The sequence below is a fragment of the Varroa jacobsoni genome, unplaced genomic scaffold, assembly GCF_002532875.2.
Source record: "Varroa jacobsoni isolate VJ856 unplaced genomic scaffold, vjacob_1.0 scaffold_815, whole genome shotgun sequence".
In the NCBI taxonomy this organism is placed as follows: Eukaryota; Metazoa; Arthropoda; class Arachnida; order Mesostigmata; family Varroidae; genus Varroa; species Varroa jacobsoni.
The window spans coordinates 111,880-136,833 of NW_019213717.1; the positions used below are offsets into that span (position 1 = coordinate 111,880).

A 24,954-nucleotide genomic window follows, 5' to 3' on the forward strand; every position below is an offset into this window, starting at 1 on the left:
TGCCTCACTACGCACTCACTGTCAAAGGAGAACTATTTGTGACTTGTAACCAGAGGCTCTCAATAGCAACGCAGCTTTTAGCTCCACCTAAAATTGCCGTATTTTAATAATACAAAACGTATTCTAGAAAGAATGCGTGTACTAGAGGACATTTGGTGTAACTGGTTTAAATGGTGATTTTGATCTATGATATTGTCGTTACTAGATAAATCAGCAGATCTAGCGTAAGTACTTTTATGAAACATCACATTTTCTTTAATTCCAATACCATCTACTTCTTAATTTCAGTTACTTCATGGTTGATAGTTAGGCATATTTCTTAACAGCAGATAAGAAATTAATAGGTTTAGTAAGATAACCGTAAGATAGAAGGTCACGAGTAAAATGGGCGGGTCCAATGGCTTACGTAATTGCACCAGAGTGCTCTGCAAGAAAATGCATCTAGCCCGCTAAAGGCCGCTAGTCTTGCTGCTACCGTGCAGCGAAATATGTCTCCAATGAATGATTTGGCGCTTTTCGGCATTCTACAACACATTCGAATATTTTTGATAGGGTTATTCTTAAAGCCGTTCAACTATCGACACCTAAAACTGTAATCTTATTTGTGGAAAATTTCTTTCCTAATCATAAAAAGGCACCCGGAACGCCTTATTGCTGGGAAAGCGAAGAGAGTGGAAATACTGCGGTGGAAACAAAAATAGATAGAAAAAGGTCAATACGCTGTTAGTGGGTGGCGTCTGAGATTTGATTAGGTAACGATGGAAGGACAAAAACAGCTGCCGGTGTAAAAGAAATGCAACCAAGGAACTGAGGATAGGAGCACAGAAAAACATGAACGATAGATTGATACGTCGAAAACAAGTAGTTACCGACCTCTTTTTACTGAAAGAACCCAGAAAGAAAGGACGGTTGTTCTACACATGCCAACCAAATTTCATCTACAGAATTTAACTATGCAAACATATTTATTAAAAAGTGGATAGAATATAATAATACTGCCCAAATTTAACAAAGGACATATCTAATCAGACCGTAAAGTTGCTTAAATAAGACACGTTTCTACTTTGTTATTTCCTTACAAAGGACTGAAAAACTCAATAGGAATTGTTCGTGTCCTTAGCGAAACTTTTTCGCTATACGTGTTTAGTACATCGTTTGGAATTGTTAGCTTGGTAATTATGTATACCCCATTATCTCGTTTTTTATTTATATCGCAAAGACAATTTGTGATATAGCATTCATATAGCATCCGCATTCTGTGGATTATAATACAGCAAATGGATATTGCAATTGCGCCGTCTTCTAGCCACTATTTGCATGTCACGGAGCGATCGCTGCCTATCTGAACGAAGCTGTCTTCTTTTCCTCTAGCTTTGTTCCGTGTTTCATGAGGTAAAATTGAATTGAATTCTTCCTTAGGCTGTCTGACTCCGGCATGGCGCTCCGAATACAATTCGCGTTACAAATGAGGCAGTGATGGTTCTTTCTCACTGCTGCTAAACTGAGCGACCGTTCAGGCTCTCCAACTTCTGTCGAAAGCGCCCTAGAATTGTCCGTCCATATCGCGCGGGAAAACTGGAGGAGGCCGAGGCCGCGGAGGCGAGGCTTATCGCAAATGACCAAACAAATTCTTAGAAGGACGGAGGAGGAGGCCCTTGGGGTGACGACCCGGCTGACCGACCAAGTCATACCGTTCTGGTCTTTACCTTCCTCTCGTTCACTCTCCAAAGATACAGACGTGGAGTAGGGCCCACGGAAGAGCGGAAACCAGCAGCGGTTGGCTATGGAAACGTACTCTGTGCTTTCCGCCTTCTTGATTGGAACGATAGTGGATGTGGCACCGGTGCCGGGCACGTTTCCTAAAGCAGTTGGAGCTCAACATCTAGAGGCGTACCAGGCAGCGAGAAAAGATTGGGGAAAAGAAGAAGAGAAAAGCCAGCGGACAAACTAGGCGACACCGCTAAACCTCCGACCACCAGGAAACCAAAAGACCCGCCAGGGGGTTGGCTGGTCCTTCCTGAAATTCCTGACGAGCCACGAAGGCAATCCGCTTTATACACGGCGCATGGTCCCATGCTGGTACGATGCCGAAGTTTTGCCTTCGTTTCCACCAAACGCTACCGGGGCCTCTGCGCGCCTGCTGTTGTTTTCCGATGCTTCTCTGCGGGAGGAGGCAGTCAGCCCCCCAAGTTTCGAGGTTTCCGCACCCTGAACCTCTTCGAGGCGGTAAGAATGTGGTGGCAGCGGCTTTTAGAAAAAGGAACGTTTGGGTCGGCCGGTTGCCCTATTTCAAGCAAGACGAGCGGCGCTCGAACGAGTGGTTTGTTCCGGGTTGGCTGGGGTAAGCGAAGCAAGCAAAAGCAGCTTCGTGTGTCTTGTCTGAGTGTGGCCCAATTTCTCTTCTGTCCTTTCTTCCCATATGGTTGGCGGCGCTGGTTGCCTCTTGAACAACCCCACAACGCCCACACCCTACACGCTATCTGCAGCTCACTGATACGAGATAGGCGCATTTTTATGGATTCGTAATTGCAAAACTTAATTTAGCAAATTTGAACGAGCAAGCAAGCAGCCGACCGACTAAGCGGCTCAGCTGCTGACAAATTCCAATATGTGCTCTGCAGCGCGGTAAGAGATCGTCTTAAGACAGAGTTTGCCTTAGGGTAGTTAAAGAGCGTCTACGGCGGGCTCAGCTGAGCAAAGCAAGGACAGCAAGAAGCGACATTGGGTTTTATGATTGTCACGCCGATGATGACGACAGCGTTATGCATTGCTCGAACGCAGATTCTTCCAGCTTACCCGCTTATAGCGCCCATGCAAACCGGCCGTTCCTCGTCGTAGGCGTTCTAAATTCGGAGTGATATGAGCGTCCTTTCCATCCGCTGGACCAACAAGCAAAGCAAGTCTGAACGTAGGGCATGTTAATGAAGTAGAAAGTTGCTCTGTGCTAACCAAACTCGTGTGAAAAATCTGCCACTGGGAAAGCTGCGGCAAACCTGATAGACAACAAGGCAGCTTTCGCCCGGAGGCCAAAGACATTTCACCAACACGACAAACCGTCCAGGGGGCTTTTAGACCCTGGAGGCAGAGACGCAGAGAGAGAGGCGGCGAGGGCGAGAGGCAGGGAATAGTAGTCTTCACGAGAGAAGCCAATAGAAGGACGATGAAGAAATACGGTACCGCAACATTGTCTTGCCGCTACAAAAATGGTTGTTAACACGCACAGGCCTCATTTGATAGGGAATGTGTTTAGCTTTCATGGTTGTTTGTTGAGTCGGGCCGAGCACTGACTGTCAGTAACAGGCGACTTTTTTGACTACATTAAGGCTGGGAAACGAGACAAGCCAACACTTTCTCCAACACTCAGAAATTCATCTTTCAAATACGTGTATAGACACGGGCGTCCTTCAGAAATTGTTACGAAATATCTCGGAGATAAAACGTATATATTGTGTGTGCCGAGATTCTTTGAAGGATATATACCAATTGCGAAATTGTTTATACCCGACATTGTTGGCTCCTGGGGATTCCCGCGCATTATACATACAACGGTGCAACGGAGTAATGTAGTTCTTGTAGTAACACACCATAAGGACATGTCTTTAAATGTTGTTGAGTTGACAATGAAAACATTTTGATTGATAGCTTTATCATCACTATCTGTTTATAAAGTCGCCTTCTCTCATCAGCTTTGTGCCTCCCTCCCGGCCATCCGAGCAGTGAACGACCAGCAACTGATAGATTTGCCGTACTATGACTGGACAGCCCTGTCAGCCATCATTGCCAGTCAGAATCTTCTGTCATCTCTGACAGCTAAGCTGCCCCCCAACAGCGTGCTCGGTTGCTTCGCGAATGGGCTATCTGATGAGCCCCATTAGCGACTTTGAAGTGCACCCTCATTCCTGACAGTCGCAGAGGGAGCGGCTCACATCATAGCCTGAGATAACCCCTAGTGCTTCATCCTCTACGTTTCTTTGCCTTACTGTGTTTCTGCTCTCTGAGCAGCATCACCTACCGGCGTCGTCATGATCGAATGTATGTAGAAAGGTACTGAGTGGGACTCGTTCGTCTCTGGACAGCGTCCCGAACGCAGACGATGAAAGCGGCGGGCGAACGGACAGGAGCATTCTTTTAAAGTATGTTGACTCATTTAGACCTATGTATCACCCACGGACGAACAGCGCAGCTCATATTTGCAAACTTTCGTTCCCAGCAAACTAAGCGGTCGACGACACGTAGGAAGCACTTCGTTCAAGTGGGAACACTGGGCATAAATATTCCCTCCCTCGACAAAAAGAAAGAGAGAGGATGCCTCCTGACGGCAGCTTCATGAGCAACCAAAAAGTAAAAAATTGTTTGCAACGACATTCAAGCGTTTCGTTGTGCAGAAGAAGATATGGTGAGCGTTTAGAAAAAGAGGACGAATGCCATGTTGTACGGCCAGCGCAGTATCTCCATGTGAAAAATTTTAAGTCGTATCTACAAAAAAAAAAAAAAAAAAAATGGGAAAGCTCGCTTGTCGATCGCCCAACTAAGCTAACGGAGAAATCTTTAAAACAATTTTATAGTATTATCTAATACATAGGAAGATCATGGCATTGTACACAAGTTGACATGTACAGTCCATGTTTGGATAAGAATCAGATATTGTCTTCTGTAACCGTAACTGCGGATGGATAACTAGATGAACTGATAGTTATTTTAAATAATTAAAACATTTTTTTCCATTGATAAAACAAATCGCACCACAGTTAAATTCCGTTTAAATTTGGTTTCGGTTTATGAAAATTTGATGGAAAGTATATGTGCAGATAGCCTGATTAGCGCAATGGTTACAGACCTGAGGACCCAAACAAACAACTTAGTCTTTAACGAAGAAATGGAGCACACTGTATAAGTATGTGCAGTATATACAATAAGGTTTATTCCAACGTTACCTCAAGAAAAAAATATATATAAATTCTCCTTATGTAGGAGCCAATTCAGCAAAGACATTTCAAATAAAAAGCTGAAAACGTCTCCTGTGACGTATTGTGAGCAATATATGATAATATTTTATAGATTATAGACTAAATACAGTTGTAGACTTCAAGACTGCGGCGAGCGAACATCGATTTTCGCAAAAATATTTTCGTATTTAACCGGTAAAAAATTAACTGACAAAAACATAGTGGAGGAACATACTACAGTTAACATCGTCCAGTGCAGATCAATTTTGACAAATTAGAATAACAAATTCGATTTCTGCGTACACTTCATTTGGAAGCTGACAACAGAAAATAGTTCCGTAGAGTTTTACGCTGCTGTGTGCGGGATCAGGCCCGCACACAGCAGCGTATTTTTGGATAAAACAAGGAGATGAAGCGGACTCAGGCCAGGCTAAAACAAGAAAAGCACAGATTCACAAAGGTCATTGCTGGATGGAAACAGCCTGTCAGAGTGGGTAACCATCCAACCGGCCGTCACGACCCTGCACGACACTTTTGGCACACCATTTGGAGTGTTTATTCGTCGACTCATTGAGGAGCGAAGGACGAGAGAAAAAGGGAAGCCTCACGAAATGGCTATTGCACCACTCCTCTCATAAACTGAACCCACAGTCTTCACGCGTTCCTCTTCTTTCTGGCCACCCCCGTGAAGCAAGCCGCCCACTAGAGCACCTATCCAGCTTACCTTCGGATAACAAGTGATCAGCTTTACAAAACTTTCTAAAGTTCGACGGAAGAAAAGCAGGCGGCGGCTTATCGTAAACCACCCACTGAACAATCGGCAGGTTGATTGGACTTGGGATCTTGCGAACGGCAGGAGCAGTAAGCTCGCACTGTAAAGATTTGAAGCAGGAGGCTGACTCCGGACGAGATTCCATAATCGTGCTATCCCAAAGTCCTCCGTTGTTCCTACTCTCTACAAGGTCCTTGTCTGGGTAGGCTCGCTCATGTATGCTAGAAAAGCAGTGGGATAGCAAAAACGAGGAAAAGGGACAGTTGGTCAAGGAGGGGGTAGCTAAGCCTGGGGAAGCGAGTAGACACCGCTGCTCCTGCGTTGGGTACGCCACTCTCATTAGAATAATCTTTCTCGACTAAATACTAACCAGAAACACCTACCCGTTGCTTGCCGGCAAAGATGACGAAAGAGCTAAAGGTGGCACCCGTTGTCCTGCCGACAGGAAGTGGAAACCACGATATTTCGGCAGACCGGCGGGCGATTCTGTATGCAGCGAGCTAGAAGCTACCCATGTGTTTGTATAAGCGTATATGCGTAGTTCTGATTGTGCCTCGAAGCTTCATCCTTATCAGGCACAAGCTGTCCGAGCAATGTTCCCGTTTCCCATTAAGTTGTATGCGTCTGATGGTGCATTAGAGATGAGCAGTAAATAATGTGTGCTGGATGAAGGCGCTGACGGTGTTTAGCTGCCTTGTTGCTCTAACAAATACGTTGTTTCTGTTAAGACCTCGATATTGTGTACACAGAACTTGAGGACTAGAGATAAGTCACTGTCAATCAACGAGCAGTGCGCAAACAACTGAGTATATGATACTATGCTTTTGACGATCCTAAAGTGAGTGCGGCCCCAGGCGATGATTATAATCCCGGAAAAAGAGCAAGCCTAAGATAATAGTCTTAATATGCACGAGGCATTTATGTCGCACGTGTTAAGTTGATTTCTAAACGTGTCCTTGCTATGTGTACGTCCTGAGTTGGCTACCTCGACAAGGGTTTTGGCATAGACTGTGAAAGTTTATATAAGCCAGGGAGTTTATCTTTTCTCCCGTTACGAATCGAAGACAAAATTAGAACACATAATAGATTTCCAGCAGTGCACTGCGTTTTACATACTAACCAGCGGGTATTTTATTATTAGAAAGTATGCCTAGTGTTAATTCTACAGACTACAATATTGCATTATACAGTGACCGTATGTCATTCACGTCATGAAAATATATAGTAATGTTAATGCGTGTTCTCTTGTAGTGGAGCTTTACCTACCACGTTGAGACGTAAAAACGTCTACGTGAAGCATTGAAGAGACCATTCACACAGCTTTGCCTCTGATACGCAGCTTTAGTCACTAGAGTCCGTGTTTTCTATAGATAATTTTCTTTATTATATATTTAGAAGATTACAAATATGTTTCTATAATAATAAAAATGATAAAAATTAGCAAGGAGTATCAGGTGAAATTGGTGTCCTATTTGTGACAGCCTTTTCTCATTGTCACGCTTCCTGTAAATCTGTAACAGATTTGCTTCATCGTTTACAATACGACACAAATCCGAAAATGTTCGTCTATTGACGAGTGTTGCCCCCGTGGCCTTTACTGTCGGCAGTGTAGGGACTTTTCTGGACTCGTTCTCTAAGGCATCGATGATTCGCGGTGCCGTTACGATAGCAAACAGTAGAAAAAATATTTTAGATGCTTCTTAAAGCATCTAAAATATTTTTCGTCCGTGAATCTCTTTTCCGTTGGGTCCGCTTTGGGTTTGAACAGTTTTCACGACGGCACGATCCCACAGTTTTCGTAACAACCCGGATCCGATTGTTACCGATCTCTGCTGAAAAGCCAGTCCAGGCTCATATGCACATAAGAAGAGTGGCACTTTCAGTCCTTGTTCCTCTGACTGGGCGGATTCAGGTTTAGTTTCAAAGTGCAAATGGGCTTCGAAACTCTTGACGGGCTTCGTCAATATTGGTTTAATAAACAGTGTTGTCAATGGACATCATCGTTTCAAGATCGCTTGTCAAACCTTTTCAAAATAGCTCATTTGAGAAAAGCGATCGAAAGATAAGGACGAAAAATAGTAATCGTTGCCAATTTTTTTTATCTAATGACAGCGCTTATCGGCGAGGTAGTAACTTTAGTAGGGAAAGACAAGATAATCACTTCGATCGTGTAGATTCGACGACGTCGGGGGTTTTTTCAGATTTTAGGGAATTAAACGTTAAACAAAAGGCTTATTGGTCGAAACGATCCAGTCGATAGTGCTTTGGTAGCTACCGTTCAATTAAATGGCTGTGGATTTTCTACGACTGAAAATGCTATATCTATCATTCTAAAGAAGTTAGAATGGTAGTACTCAATGGGTTTGCGAGGTGAAACAAACCTAACGGACACAGCTTTTGCGCCTCCGCCCTTTCAGTTATGTTAGAAGAATCACAAAACCTAAAAATACGTCACCAAGATCACGTGGCTTATTCTTAGGTTTTCTAAACAGGATGCGCTATTTATATTGATCTTTTTATGATTTACTTTAATACCATATCTACATAAGCAGATATGTCAGCGAAATTTTTTACGTGTGCGAGAAGTGTCATTCCTGACAATTATATTTGTGTAATATAACTGTTACTCGCCGCCATTGCGGTCACAACTTGAAATCTAGTTATTCACGGAGTATTTCGTCTTCAACCGGCGACTAACTTTTTTTTAGCAACCGCATGTCAAACGAAAATAGTTCTAGGTTATAAAACTTTCAAAGTGCCTCTCAAATACGCTTGATTCGAAAAATTCGAGCGGAATTAGATTTTGGCTTGATAGCAGGCAGAAGTTCGAAAAATGTGCGGTCTTAAAACGACGAAAAAAATCAAAAAGGTACAAACAGTTGTAAGAAAACTAACCATTAGAGCTCATTTGGACTATTGACTTTATTAAAACAATCGACGGTTTTTGTCATTTGTATCAAAAATAGCCCTTTGGATCATTTTAATGAATGTTTGCGCTCCTAAATCTAAAACTTTTTCGGTCTATGTCACGGAATTCCTTCTGGGATTTTTCAGGACTCGGATGAAAACTGGCAATAATATAGACCATCGATTTTAAACACAAAAGAGAAGTTTATGGTTTCCGTGGGGTTTTGTCCTGCGGGAAAGGATTATATGATGGCTCATTGTTAGTCAAACCGTGAAAACGGCCTTATTGTGTTCCAGTATGGCGAGTTTACTATTTCTCTCAAGAAAGAACAGACTCTTTTTAGTACCGAGAATGACGGATGAACGCATGCCTTGTACAACAAACAATTCGTCACAGTCCGTGTAAAATTTCGCGCCGGCCTGTACAGTTTATTATATGAGTTTATAAGAAATCAAAATATATCCAGAAACCTAAACTAACTAACTCGGTATCATTTGTAGTCTACCAGCATTTTAATACCATCATAAGCATTCCGTGAAAGCCGAAATTGAAGATATTCATAGCTATTTGAAGCTTTCAGTTGAAAAGGCATGAAGGCAGCATTTTAAAAAGCTTTGTTTCGATATTGCTGTGCATCACACGGAAATTTAGCTGAGTCCATGTAGGCATCATATGCTTAGCTACGTATATGTGTGTTGTTTTGGGGGTACGCATGCGTTGTCCCAGATTAGGGATAATGATTCATCTCAGGAGATGTTAAGGCGATGAAGATAACGATGATGACTATTATTCAGAGCAACGGCGTCGTTATCGTATCATATTTGTATCGCTTCTGCATCATGTGGATTACCATATTTGGCGGAGCGACCTCGGCCTGCAACATCGTTACCCTATTTCGGAAGGGCTTCGGCTGTGCGCCCTTTTAGTCTTTCCTTCATAACCCCCTGCCCTCTCGCCGTCCATCTCAATTCTATGCGGCTTACCGACTATCCTGCAAGCGACTTCTGCTCCAACAAGTTTATCCACCACTATGAACGCTACGTAGCAGCGGTGTTACACGGGCAACACAATTACGGAACAAGAGGCAGGTGAAATCGTGACTGCGGCGGCAATGCAGCGGTGGCTACAGGAGCCCAATAATAGCGTGGCCACAATGGCTTCTATCCGGAAGTAGGGACAGGCTGCAAAAAAAAGCCCAGGCAAGCGGAACGGGCAAACTCTTTGCACCAGCAACAAGCTAGACCTAACGAGGCCACCGCATCCATCATTCATGCGTTTATCTAGTTAGCTAAGCTGATCCTCGTCCGAAATTTATATGTATAATATAAATAATATAGCAACGTGTACGGCCAAAAAAAAGAGCTGGCACTGAGCGAACTCGAAGGAAATGCTAATTCAAAATTTCGTTTAGAATATTTAGTCTACGCATATTCAATATGTTTCAATGTTTTGAGAACTGTCTCAACAAAAATTTAGATTAATTAAAGGTTAGGTTTTAAATAAACTTGAGCGATTTAGATTGAATATGATGCTATAGTTTGTAGGAAAACGAAAAGGTCGTTGATAAACCATGGCGGGCACATTTCGGGTATATTTATCTCATTTTGCAGGTTCTCTTATTTGTCGTACAAATTACAAAAGCTAGCCGTGAGATGGCGTACGTTTTGCCGAGTTATCTGCTACGTAAAGAGGAACGATACGGGTCCCCCGAGAGTCAAGTGCTCAATAAAAATCTGTCGTTTTTCTAATTTGTTGTATCTATTCTCCTACATACTGGTTATCTTTCCCCCTTTCGCACAACCTATACGCTTTCAATTTCGTTTATCAATTACAAGAGAGACGATTGAGAGAGCTAAGTTGTGACGCTAACCTGATTTCTAAACGGAAGACTCACATACGTACTAAGTCGATACTGATGATATTTCTCGACAAGCTCTGAGTAAATGTATTCAACGAAGTAGTAGTATTTGAAGCAATGGACTATTTCGTACGGGCTATGAGCAGGCAGCAAAGGAAGAACATGACAAGCAGTGTAGTAATGATAGCAAAAACAAAAAGTATCTACTCTATCTGTCTGTCACCGTACAGCGAGGTCGAACATAAAATTACACAATGATCAGTGTAGCTTGGCCCTAACAGCCGAAGCCGGCGATTGTTGCTAGAAGCATCGTTGCGATGGTAGTTCCATCATCATTTGACGAATTACGGCATCGATGCTGGCGCTGCGACTGTGAGGCGACACATATAACGGCACCCAATAGATGCTTGCGTCGGTAGCGGGCAATGAATGGTGGAAGCCAATAAAGCAAAAGATGATGTAGTATTACGTCGTGAGCTACAAAAAGAGCCCTCTGCTACGCATTCTGTCACTGCCGATGATGTTGGATAATGATGATGGGTGGAGATGAGACGAATCCCAATATAGCACAAACAATAATAAACACAACAACAAAAACAACGGAAAAGCTCTGCGCAGCTACTTCCGTGTGCGTGTGATCCTGCGCGTACTGAAGACGAAAGACTGGACCTAAATGGTCAAAGAGGGAAAAACACTGCAAAGTATACGAAGGGGAAAACAGGACTGTGACATTTCTCATTGTCTCCCGTTGGGCTGGATGTCATGATGAAGAACTGCTACCGCCGTTGCCGGCAGATGGTCTGAGGGTAATGAAACGGGGCAACAGAGATCAACCCGCGAAATGATGGTGCGCTCAGGATATAACGCCGCGCAAGACCTTTCTTGTGTGCGTATGTTTATAAGAGAGGCGGCCTGATCATTTGTACTATATGATCAAGTGCACGGGGTGTTCGACCATGTAATATATGACCGATACGGTCTTGTCGGTAGGGCAGCTGGCATCATCCCAACCAACTGTACCAACTAAGTCTGCCTTGAGTCCCGCATTTAACTCCATGAAGATATATGGCTTCTTAGCTTGCTGCCGACCAGCTCCCGTTCGGGCGGGGCGGCAGTTGCTAAAAAAGGTTGCCTTTTCTGAGCGAGGGTGGCTATAGTCTATGAGACGGGTAATTCTTACCCGGGTACTCTGACATCTCAGGAGCGACCCTGCCTGCTGCCTTACCCCAGCTTTGCTCGAATGAACGACGACTGACCCCGAAAACCCCGTAAGTCACTTTTACTGATGTCAGATCACCTCGCCGCCACACCCCATCGCTGCATCTGTGTGTCCACATATACGAAGCTGGCATTTGCGCATTGACGCTATTGTGTTCGAGCCAGGTCAATTTGTAACGGTAAGCTTTCGTTCATTTTGAATTGAGGTCAACCTTTCGGGTGCAGTGAGATCCATTCAGCGTGTCATGGATATCGTCATTGTTTAACCAGCAGATGGTGTCAAAATTGTGATTCCGACAAAGGTTCCCTGTCCCATAGAAAACGTTTTCGCGCCAATGCAAGTGGGTCACTATGCATATGTATTGACTACAGACGAAAGTAAAAAAGAGTACTTATTATTATGTCGACTAGTTTGCCCGGAATAGATACTGAATCAAATAAAGTATGTCTATTTACGGTTGCTTAAAAATCCAGCTGTTATTTTTTAGCTCAGTCTTTGTCTTGCGTCTCCAGTTGAATCACACAACGAAAGCGATGTCTTTTAATGTTGTACCCTTAGACCTTCCCTACCATACTATACGCCGAACGTATTATTCTGTGTGCCTTTGTCATCTTTTTCTGCAGTCGTAAGGTCACTGGTCCCTGTTGATTACACAACAGGTTACTACCGTGGTCCTTGGTGTTGTGCAGCTAACTTGCTTCGTAAAAAAGTCAACTTTGCACTCTAGCCATCTTCATCACAACATAAGATCCACCAGGCCGCTATTACCAATATGTCCGTCGGTGGCTGCAGTACTTCTACGGCACACCCTCTTACTGTCTCCAGCTGTTTGCCCGTTTACTTAAATGCGAGTAGAATTGCTGCAAAAAGATCTAGCTTTTCTTTTCTAGCCGCTGTTCCTCTGCGCAACACAGCAAGCTGAGGCTGAATCGCGTAATAGCTATACATAGTTGGCTGGTACCTGCTTCGCTCCTCTACTGCCGCTTGCCTGTGTTTGCCATCGCAACTTTTTGCTATTCTTCAGGTGCTGATGGCATTCTTTCCTCGTAACAGGCCCAGGTCAGGCTACGCCGCAGCTAGGTGCTTGGTACGTTTTTGCCCCTTTCCCTATTTCGCTTTGGTTTTCCGCCTGTACCTTTTGATCCCTGTTTCAGTATTTCGCCTGTCTATTCACTATTCGGGCAGTCACCGAATCGAATTAGTACTACTTAGAGCGGCCACTTCAATGCCGGTCACCGAGCACTACTGCTATCAAGCAGTGGCGACAGGCGCAACATACCGTCGGGCTATCCAGATGGGTTGCTGTTATATAATAAGATGCGTTAGCTCGATGTATGTGTATGCGCACCTATAAAGGTGTAGCTCGAGCGTAAGGGAATGGACAGTCATGTAAGCCCAAAGCATAGACAAGTGAGCCTAAGCTAAAAGATATGAAGACAGCCTCTACTGAGAAATCAATTACGACTTAGGCTTATCGACCCTAAGGTAAACGAGGTCTTCGTTCTCACCATCGAACTCAATAATGCCAATACCATTTTGATTACCGTGGTACTTGTTCGTCATTGGATCGTGTTGGTCAATGCGAGTCCTGGTGGAACATTTAGATTGCGCTTTATATAGAGATTTTGAAAGTGGGCATTCCAAAAGCATTAGTTATCTATAGCTTGCTTAGAAGTGATTAAGCTAGCATACGAGCGTATGTCGAAGACTCAGTTCGATAGACACCTAAAATAGCCTGAATTTATTCGCCTATAATGTCTGTTTACAACGCATGAAAATTCGTTCCGGGCTAAACGTGTAAGGCAAATAAATATGATTAAACCTTGTATACATGGATTCTGTATTCACTATATACTTAGATAGAAACTTAATAACAACTTATGTTGGAAAGTGCATCTCTATGTTACGCAGGATGAAGTGAAACTAAATTCACTTTCTTTCCCTTATCTCCCCATTTATTGACGGTTAAACAGCATGTACTAATAAAATGCACAAATCAGCTCCACTTGGCCGCTTTATTTCGTACCGCTCGTATATTTATTGCAGTACAGTCATCACTCGAGATGTAGCTCCGACAAAGATCCGCATACCGCGTCGTCACAGTAATAAATTGCAGTTTATATTAAGCAAGAGACTGTGCTTCGCGAAATCGAAGGGCAGATGGATCGTTACTGGATGAAGCGAAGGGGTAGTCGAAAGAACAAACGTCGTGCCTCTGGCTATATCCCCTGTTTCTTTCCTGGAACGCGACCTAACTTTATAGGGAACATAACCAAGAAGGCAGTTGAAACCGGGACGGCCAACGACACAACCTTCTCATATCTGTATCAGAAGGAAACAACGGGGCTGCCGAAGCGTCTGCCGCTGCTGGTGTCGCTTCTGCAGTACTCGCCACGTGTTCAGCCATCGAGCAGCAAATCCAACTTGTTACAGACGAGATTGCGATGCTATTGCACCTGGTGGGTCTCATGCTGGGGCACCTTTCTTCCTATACAACCCCTCATTCTCGGTCTATCGTTGTAGCGAAAGCCCATCCAGCCATCGAAGTCCGTAAGCAAGTACAAAGACTTAGGCGACGTCCGGCCCTCAGGGTTTTCCTCCCACTATCGGTTCTCTCTATTCTAATTGAGCTTCACTCAAGGCGCTATTAGCTGGCAGGGAGTAACGTCTACAGTCCCGTTAAAGTCGCTTGCATTTGAAGTGGCATACATACTACGTGTTTATGCCTACAGGTATCCAATAAGAAGAGGAAGACATAATAACATTTTAAACATATCCTGGAGGACACATTGCTATAACAGACCAGGGGATACATAAGATCATCTTCTATCGTGCGGCAATTGGAGTAAATAAAAGGGATCGGTCAGAAGAATCTAGTGTAATGTTTTGTAAATGCAAAATACTATACAGGGATAATCAATGGAGTTGTGAATAATCAGTGTTATATGCTGTGTAGAATCATTCAAGGGCTTTTAAACAAGCTATCTTCATACACACCGATCATCTGGTGAGAAATAAATAAAGTTAACTCTTAAGACGCTTTCAACGAACAGCCGATAGGAGATTTCGCTGGTCAATGGACTTTTGATTGTTTCATTTAGCAGAACGAATGTTCTGAGCTTCGTGACCACGTCTCATAGTCCACATTGACTATTTAGCTGGCACGTCAACTGTACCCTCATTCTCTTTTCAATTAACCATCTACCGACTGATTCAACAAGTCTAAGTGAAGGACATCTTGCAAATTTCTGGAAAATCGTCTTTCCGCCTGGTATCACATCCAGCCTTTCAACGAAAGTTCACTAAAACATAATAGGCTCATGGTAAACGTTTTCTAGAAGACCTAGATAATTGATGTCAATGAATATTTGTTTTGCATGAGCTTGTCAAGATAGTTTCAATCTAGAAAACGGTCGCTGAAAAATGTCTTACGCATGGATGTCAAATTATGAATTATATGTTTATAAAGCGACGATAAGCTTGTAATTTATCATTTTTAATGTTAAATAATGTACCGATCGCGACAACATATGGGCTCATTGATAGCGGACGATAGTACGTACCGCCGGTAAACTAAACTATTTTTTTATTCTGAATTCAGGTCAGATGCTCTCCGGATCTGTTGACGGGCGAAGTTCAGCAAACAGGTTTACACGTAATACGGTCAACTCGTATAAATACAAATAACAATAACGATTTTCTAAAGAAACGGCACATAATGACGGCACAGAAAGGTACCTTCCGCGTTGATTTAAACTGGCCTGCCGGTGTAGGTGCTATACTTGATTGTTTCTATGCCCTTCAGGTCAACGTAAATTGCGCTTTATGTTGCTCTACACAAGAGTAGGTCGTAGCTATACACCAGGGCGAAGGCAAAAGGAAATGTTAGATCAGCAAGTGCGTAATATCCTCAACAAGAACAACTACAACAGCAACAGAAGCCCATTGAGTCAGAGCTACTTGTTCTGAGCCTACAAGGAGGCAGTTGACCAAATTGCTTAATCATTAACCCAGCGGATAAATCCAAAGGGAGTATACATCACGGCAAAGGTAGCTGGGCTTAGTATGCTTCAAGTGACGCTGGACAATGTTGGTAGATGTCTGATGTACCAGACAATGAGGTGACGCCAAGCCAGTGAACACCTCTGGGCAACCTGGGGTTAGTGTGTAGGATCACCGTAAGTGAGTGCATGTGTGTGTATAAGCTCATAGCTGTTTGTGTAGCAGCGGGGCATATTTAGATAGATTCACTCTCGTTCGAATGGCAACTGTCACCCTTGGCAGTAGGAAGCGACCTGACCCTCTTCTTATCGCATCGCACACGAGCTTCTGTTGGTATGACGCCTTAACAAAGCGTCCCACAGCCTCGTCCCTAACATAGAGGGAAGAGAGGGAAACGGTCGAGGGGAAGTGTCACGTGCCGGCTCAGCACGACTCCATCCAATCAGTCAGTAACGGACAACGAAGGTTCAGGGGGACGGCGAAAATCATCAGTCAGCTCAGAAGCAGCTCTACCTAGGTAAACCGCATGTACCTCTACAACTATACAGGGATGTACCGCCGTTAATAAAAGTACAATGCTGCACTTCGGAATTGGGAAAATCATCGCGAAAAGAATTAAGAAATGTGGATTCTTTTTCTACGCATACAGGCAATAGTAATATGCTTGTAGGTTGTTCAAAAACAGTGTAACGATATGATTTGATAGATAAACTTATAAGTACCAAGGAAGCGGTTGTGAGCCTGGGCAAATCCTGTGGGAACTCGATTAGCCGTTTACTTGGCCTTACCCTAGGAGATACTGGCCCTACGAGAGCTGGCGCTCAGTTCGCGGGCAGCGAAAATCCGTGTCTCTGTATGGGCTTTTAGAGTTTATTCTTTTTCCCTGTTTGACTCCGATGCGTGAACGTGGTCGGGTGGCGCCCCTTCAACGGATGACCGTAATAACTTCGTGGTCAGAGAATCTGCACTTCTGCGAAAATCGTTATAGCTTGGAGTTGGGGTGGAAAAGGGAAAAGAGACATGGAATACGCAGACAAATCAGACCAAACAGTAAGCATGTACCTGTTTGCCATTTGTGCCTGTCCTGTAAGTGCAAGATGACCAAATGATTTTTTTCCGTTCGATCAGTGAAACAGAGGTCAGCACATCAGGAGGCTGCCTTTTCGTTTCATTTTCAGGTTTCATGCAGCCTTTAAATAACCGCGTGCACACGTCTCTTTATAGAAGATCAACGATCGCCTAGGCATACAACTTACGAATTCACCCAAGTTTTCACAACGTAAGCACATCTAATTAATTGGCACTGTTTCTTAGTACAACGTTGCAGTTGAGACGTCCAAGGCGTTACTTCTGTTGTTCCACATGTTTTTTTTTTTGATACAGCTGAAATCCGTTTGCTAAAAAAATATACAGTAATCTTCGAGGTTTCCATGTTCACATATAAACATAAAAGGCGAGCCATTTTTCTCAGTGGTATCGGGATACAAGCTCTAATAAAGAGACACGTTTGTTGAATAGTTACCACCCTATAGTACACGCGGATCTATGAAAATAGCTATCGGTCATTAATGTTTGAAGTCGTCTGGCGTTTAAAGACCTAGATGTACTTGGGTCAGAGCTACTCGTTAACTGTCTGGAAGAAAATTGACGAACAAAGAAGAACAACCTAACCTAAACCCATTGTGCTAAATGAATGCCGGTTTTAAAGTACGCGGCACCATTACGAGCCCATAAATTCTCAAAGCTATTTCATTTTGTCTGCAACAACGACAATACACAATAGGGACAACTTGAAAGGAAAGAAGGTAGGGAAAAGCGGACAAGGGTAAAGAAAGAGCGATACATTCAGTGCAGTGCTGGATGGCGTAGATTACGGTAGATGGCGTCCCGGTTGACTCCAGACGAGTACAACCGCATGTAGGCTTGGCAGCGTCACAGTCATCGACATTCGGGGCTATAATAGTGCTCCGGCAGTAATTGCACGCGCGGCCGAAGCGAACGCACAAAGGCAGTTGCGTCATACAGCTGCGACTAACATCACGACGACGGCGACGAACTGGTCATCGTAGCTTGGCCCGGTTCCGTCTGTTCCGGGTAGCTGACCTTTTCTTTCTGTGCTTTGTAGACTGCTACAAAACAGGTCAAAGTTGTCTGTGGCAGTTTGCAAGCGCATAATAATGTCTTATTCGTTTTTGTTGTATTGGAGCTCCCTTTTAGGGCAGCCACGAATGAACAGTGGTAGCAACAAGGCAGGCCATGACAACAAAAGCAGCGACACGAGAGCTGTAACGATGGCGACAAAAACAACATCAGAAGCAAACTGTCTTTGAATTTGCTCCTGTCGCTTTAGCGTGACGTAAACGCGAATACAGTTGGAAGGACGGTTGAAGTAGAATTGGGACATTGTATAAGTACGGAGTGGAAAGCAAAGAAATTTCTTGTTTATGACAGAGAGGGGGTCCGCACGTGCGTTGGAGACGGACAAGCGATAACGGACTGAGTCATTATTGTCCTTGTGAAGGGATAGAAACGAGACAAAAGGAAGCTAACCGGCAACCGTCGGTCCTGTGGGTCCTGTGCGACGCTGGATTCACTCCAAGCCTCACTCCGTTTTCCTCCTCGTTCTACCTGAAGTTGCTACTATTGCCGAGTAACAGCATTGTACGAAACTATAAGTAAAACTTGTTACTTCGCTCGATTGTCTCTAGTTGTCCACAGTGGTCTGAAGGGTGCTGCTATTTTCAATGTATGCACAGAAATTGTATGGCTTTAGACAGACACTCCCAGGTAGCCAGCCCACTGGGTTGACCATTCAAGTCGACAGTACACTATTTTCTAATTAACTAAAACTACGAGTATACAAAGCTATACAACTCTACCGTCATTTCATATCCGTTTCATTTGGCCGCCAGATTTACTTGAATTCATATCCATTGAAAAGAGAAAAATCTATTACTTTCGAAACTAAAAAGTTGCAAAACGACTATGTTTTGTTAGCAAATCTGTTGTACTTTAGTATCCTACAGGTCGTCCTTTGATAGACAGGTACGGCAGAGGCCTGCAATGTGTCGCCAGTCAATGTCAGTCAGTTCGTGTTTTTTGTACTGATATTTTAAAAATGGTCGCAAATGGCTCTGCCGCCTCCAGGTTCAATCGAAGTACGAAGGAACGATAGCTCAGTTATTGCACTTAACAGAACCTTAATAAAGCAAGCTACGAAACATCGGACGCTGTGACGTTTGGGAGCAGTTAATGCGAGAATGACAAAGGCGTTGTTGGTTGCAAACGCTATAAATACATATGTATATATATCTTCTACATGAGCAAAGAAAAACATAATTTTCTATAATCCCACTTGTTGATAGTAGGAACGTGAGCTACCTTTTTATTAACGTCATCTGCATTATATTCCATCCGAAAAATATATACATCTGGTTTATATACATATATGATAAGCGTACAGCTAGAAAAACATCTAGTCGGAACAGATGAAGCACGAAAGATGTTTGGCGCTGAAGTATGCATAGGTATCGACGTTATTGTCGTCTTGAAGACGTCGTTTGCATAAAGGACGTACGTATACATAGGTATGTATATACCAGTATTAAGACCTCGTAGCATTACCTGGATTTTTTTCGGATGTTTATCTGTTATTATCAGCTTCTAGAGTCTGCTTGTGTACTTTGGAATAGCCAAACGAAGAACTACCGAAAGCGTATTTGAGCGGGAAGATGCGCTGAGCTGGAGAGGCGGCGGAATGCAGTGAAGTAACCTTTAGAATATGCCGCTTGTTCAGACGGCGTAAATTTGTTTAGAACTACTCGTACGCAAGCAGAGGAATGGACCACTCTCACGTTGACGTGCGTAAAGTGCTTGGGAATCCCTCACGCTCCAGAAAACCCACTTGCTCCCGCATTAGATGGATTTGCACCCGAAAGAAACCCAATGAAAATGCTAAGTCGCGAAAGCTTGAATCGCCTTTTTTGAGAAAAGAAAATAAAAGACAAAGAGATAGATTTCTTCCGACCTGCTGATGGCACGATCTGGCGATATCGGCGTTTCAAATTTGATGCGCGTGTATACAAAATTTCCGCTGCAGCAAAGTTGCTTTCTGAAAGAGTTGCAACACCTAAGAAGTTATTGTGCAAAATGCTATAAGTTATTTTTTTTCCAGAACACAGACAGATTTATTGGTCACATGAAAAATAAGGCAATTTACTTGTTTATATTATTGGCACATTTAGCTTGGTCTGGAAACTTTTAGAAACTTCACTATTTATTTGTACCATAATAATCCTACTATATTTAAATTCGCCGTTTTTGATACTTGTTTTTGGTAAAGCACTGCCTGGAACGGTTCATCACAATAAATGGATTTTTTGAAGAGTTTGAGATTTTTTACGTGATAGACGTTTCGCTTGTGCTAGGTTCGTATAGCTTTTATTACCTGCAAGATTAAACGAATGAACGTGTATTTTCAAGATTTTGCTTTCCAATTTTTAAATCCGTTACGTGCCCCTTACGACGTCAGACGTGTCGACTGTAGTACTTGCTTAAATTATTGAAATTAAGTGTTGAAATAATGATTCAAATAAAAATCTGTGAAGAGCTGTACTGAATCCTACATTCCATATGAGGGCAGTTACTAGAGCATGCCAATTAGTCGAACTACACTTTCTAAGAACAATTCAGAGAACATACTATTTCGTCAGTTTACCAGCAATAGCAACACCAACCACTGGAATGAAGAATCTTAATAATTGGACGCCATTTGTTTTTTGTGGTGCAACATGGAGATGCAGGGAGGAGCGCCTCCCCCTGTTCGCTGGGTAGGAGGTCATACAGGACATCATCGTGCCTTTTTCCTTCGTCCGCAATTTTTATTATATACCCTCAGAGTTTAATTGCTCACATAGAATTTGAAACGACAGTTTTTCTACATTTGTCTACTCTATCGTACTCGGCCTATTGGACAGGCCTGTAAGGAGATGAAACCCCGTTTCAATGTTTTCACGTTGCTCTCGACTAGTGAGGTCATCTTCTCGTTTATTTCTCTTCGACTTCCCTTTCCCATTGCGTCGTTGTATGATACCACTGTTGGCATCTTATTGCCCCTATTTCGATTTCTGCCTTTCTCATTTTCTCTCTTGTTCAATGGAAAGCGGATGGAAAAGAGATTCGGCAGCTTTGGCCTATTAAAGTGGCCGGGGCCAATCTAGTCCTCCTGGTTCCTCGTACCACAAGTGCTTTTAGCAGCGTCGGTTTCTCCTGGCAGAAGATGGGCAATGGCAAACTGAATTGTTCCAGCTGGCAAAACCTCTCATGCATCTGATGAGAAACGTACGGCTGGACAAAGGAGCAATAACGAGGAAAAGAACAGTAGCAGTAGCGGCAGCAGCAGCAGCTTAGAGGCAGCAAAACGAGACTTGTCGGTAGGCCTTTGGCGGTCCTAGCAGTCACTGTATTGCAACGCAATAGCGCCCCAGTGATTGAATATAAATTATGTCCATTTGTGCAGCCGCGGTAAAGAAGTTTGGTTTGGAAAGCTGATGATGCTGGCGCTTCTGCCAACAGCTTGTGCTGTTTCGTTTCTTTACCCCCCCCCCCCCCCCCTTGTCCTAACTCATTCCGAGAAGAATGATAACCACCACTACTAAAAGCACGTCGAAAAAGGACCGACGACCAAAAAAAGACAAAGGGGTGCAAGGGGAAAGAGAAAATGTAGCTAGCAAAGGAAAGCGGCTTATTTAAATATGGAAGCGGAATCTGGGAAGAATAAGCGGGGCCAACTTGATTTCGTGTTGGGAAGGAACAAACCTCTATGATATGTTAATAATACAGTGATGCTAAAACTGAGAATAAGGAGACTAGCAAGAATTAGGCCCGAGTCTCTAAGATGCTGCTGTAAGCTAGCTTGACTATTGAATGCTAGAGAGGCTAAACGAATAGAGATTAGAGGTAGATAGATAGACACGATAAAGGGCAAGTAGAACTCAAACAGACCTGAGCGCCGTACGGTCCTTAGTAGATGTATTCAAGCGTCTACAAAATTTTGTCATATTTATATGTATTTGCCAATCATAATGGAAAAAGCTGTAGTGTGGTTTTTCATAACTGTTTATACGCATGCGACATTCTTTAAGGCTAATAAACTTGAACTAGGATTTGCTGATAGTCCTGTATATCTTTAGTAGTACTAAATTCTTACACTTTGTTTGTTTCGATTGTTTTCAGGATTTCAGGATGAGGTGGCGCCTATCTTCAGCACTTCTTTTAATACTTTTATTGCCCGGACTATTTACACTCACAAGTGCTAAAGTAAGTATTTCGCTATATGCGGAACGTTGCGACACACTGCGGGGACAAATTTGTGCTATTGGTTCGATATCAAATTTTTAGGTTTTATAGGCCTAGATTGAGTTTCTACATATAAATATACTTTTCTATATTGAACCTCCGACATATTTCGAACAGAAGTAAACCTTTGTGTGTAAGAGGATAGATGTTTTTTAGAGCTTAAATACGGTGCACTGTGTCATTCGTCATGGCGGAATTTTCATCCATGGAGAGTGACAAAGGTACGCAATGCTAATAGTAGAATATAATTTGTTTAGTCACGGCACTACCGTGAGGACGGTATTACGGGGGCTAGCGAAGGAGAGCAAATTGACCTGAGCTCCGAAGAGTCACCTAGGGGAACAGTGCAGGAATTTCCTAACGACCTAAGAAACACCCAACAGCATCGGTCAGCATCACCAAGCGTACGAAATGGAGACGAGCAGCAGCCGAAACAGCAAGATGATGATGTTTCACTTCAAGGTATGAAAGTTAATTGCCTAGAAGTAAGTTCGACAACCGACATATTTTAGACGGATACATGAACTGAGTATGCTGTGCATCCTTTCACTACATTGTCATCATCTGATCGTTGCCGACACACACACACACACATACATATGTATGTATGTCGGCAATTTAATGACGCGTGCTAGGCTATCCTAGTGGCCTATATAGTGAACATCCACAGAACACCAAGATAGTAAACCGATTGACAGTAGCCTGATCATTTTTTCTAATAAGGTATTCCTTTTGCATTACCGTAGCGACGCGCCTATAGTACGCTGTACATTATTTAGGCGTCATATAGACCAGCGTCAAGGTCGCTGCGTGTGTTAACAACGCGCACGAATATAAAAATAAGGAACTTTAATTCCAGCCGCTCTGTCTATAGCCCTGCGCTGACCACTTGTTATAAATTAATCAAGCGTTAATGATCTGGAATTAATCAAACATGGCTGTCTATAACGCCTGGCCTTGAATGTAAGCAAGGTAATATTATTATATCAACCTTTAACTGTATTTTTATTCGGACCTAAGTTAGTAATCTACTTCAAGGATAGAATCTATACGTATTATAAATTCATAACGTTCTCGTAGCAGCTAAGTAGAATCGATGACTTAACATCGGTTTGAGTATCATTATATTCAATTGCTTTTTATATTTAATGCCCCATTTTGTTTTTTAGGGAGTTTTCAGTTAGCTACACGCTTCATTAAATTCCGAGAAGCTAATATCCTACTCAGGCCGATCTTGTCACCCTAGAACGACGCACGAAATGCCGCATTCTTCTATTCGAGCTACGAAAGCTCTCAACCACGATTATGGCTTTACGATTAAGATTTTCAAAAGTCGATGCGATAGATACTAGACAAGTAATAGATCATGCTGTAAGTTAAGTAATTGCAGCCTAACTTAATGGGAAGTTACGCGAAGTCGTCAAGCTAAATTAAATACATGGCAGAATACCTGAGCAAATCTCAGTAAATATATACGGTAAAGAGGGCGGCGGCATGATTGTCTCTATTGTTGCTTAAAACTGGTGGTGATGGTCCAACATTTTTTTCAGAAATTAGGCAGTCGAGTTATGTTGTAGCTCGTATTTCGGTACCTGAATAGAGCCTTATTAGAGTCTTTGTCTAAAGTCAGAAACACATTAACTAGGTTTGCAGTTGTATAAAGCTTCTGCCCTACTTCATGATTTGGACTGCCCTCTGGCGGTAACTATGGGGGGCGAGGGGGAGGGTAAGTTCGTCACGAGTCTACATATTTGGTGCAGTATTAATCAGTCTCGACACATAGGTACGCCGTGTGTAGAGTTCATATTGGTAAATTGTTGGTAACTTGCTGATTTCTGCTACTGTTCTGTAAGTAATATGTACCTAATATCTGTTACATTCGGACCTGATAGTTATTAGTGGAAAGCCAAGCCGCTATGTACAGGTATGACGGTCGGATCCATCATCTGGTCGATAGTATATTCGTCACTCCTGCGGATTTAATCAGCCGCTTAAATTAAGCTGCCTTTCGGTCTGAAGTGTCTCTAAACACCACAATGAAATTTAAGCAGCATGTCGGGTTCACCTCGTAGCCATACACAGTCGGTATGTGTCCTTCCAGCACTTTGGCATGTTGATAGCATTCTCCTTTCTCCTTTGAAACTATTTCCTCCTTCCTGCTATATCTGACGCTTAAGATCAAAGCTACGACTTCAGGTGCAAGTTGATGGACTCTATATCATTAGCCTCCGGTAATTTTAGTGACCTATAAACCAGAGTTCTCCTGAGTTTTCGCCGTCTTGGTTTTCGTCGTTTCCCACTCCAATAAAATCGTAAGTTACCAAAATTGGCTTACACTCAAATTCCTTGCAGGGAAGAACATTTCCGTCTGAAGGATTTCCACTAGAATCTCCGAGTGAATGTTCGGAATCAAACACGCAATTTATGAACGACTGATGCTAGCCTAGCTACTACCTTAGTTATCACCGAGACACATTCACAATTCCGGCTCTTTCATTTCCGTTGTTCCAATCTGTTTCAACTGTTTTTCTCTTTTGCTTTTGCGTCCCCGAACGAGTGTACTTTCCTGCTGACAAACATCGCAGTCTGTCTCTGAGCCGTCAGTACTGTTTATTCCTTCAGTAGTAGGAAGTAGATAGTGGCAGCGATGACGACGCCGACTATTCAGAGGGTCCATCAATCCCTTCGTTGTTTTCTTTGTTGACTGTACGCGCGTAATAAAATGAAGAAGAGGGAGGGGATGCTCGTCTCATCGTCTCGTTGGTTGTCTTAGGCTTGCCATCTGGTTTCGCTGTCGAGGACATGAAAAACAGCAGCAGCGTCAGCGTCATTGTGTTGTCTGCCAGACGATCACTGGACAGTTCAGCCCGATCAGGATCAGCAGGAGTTCGC

The 24,954-nt window shown here is 43.1% G+C and overlaps 1 protein-coding gene across 1 annotated transcript in view; it reads left to right on the forward strand.

Moving 5' to 3' along the window:
- Nucleotides 1–24,954, forward strand: part of LOC111264039 (follistatin-related protein 5) — a 46,040-nt gene that overhangs the window by 3,778 nt on the left and 17,308 nt on the right. The window contains exons 2-3 of the mRNA XM_086969931.1: nucleotides 21,940–22,023; nucleotides 22,320–22,524. Coding sequence (XP_086826057.1) covers nucleotides 21,949–22,023; nucleotides 22,320–22,524 — 280 coding nt within the window. The 5' untranslated portion in view covers nucleotides 21,940–21,948. The remainder of the gene's footprint in view (nucleotides 1–21,939; nucleotides 22,024–22,319; nucleotides 22,525–24,954) is intronic.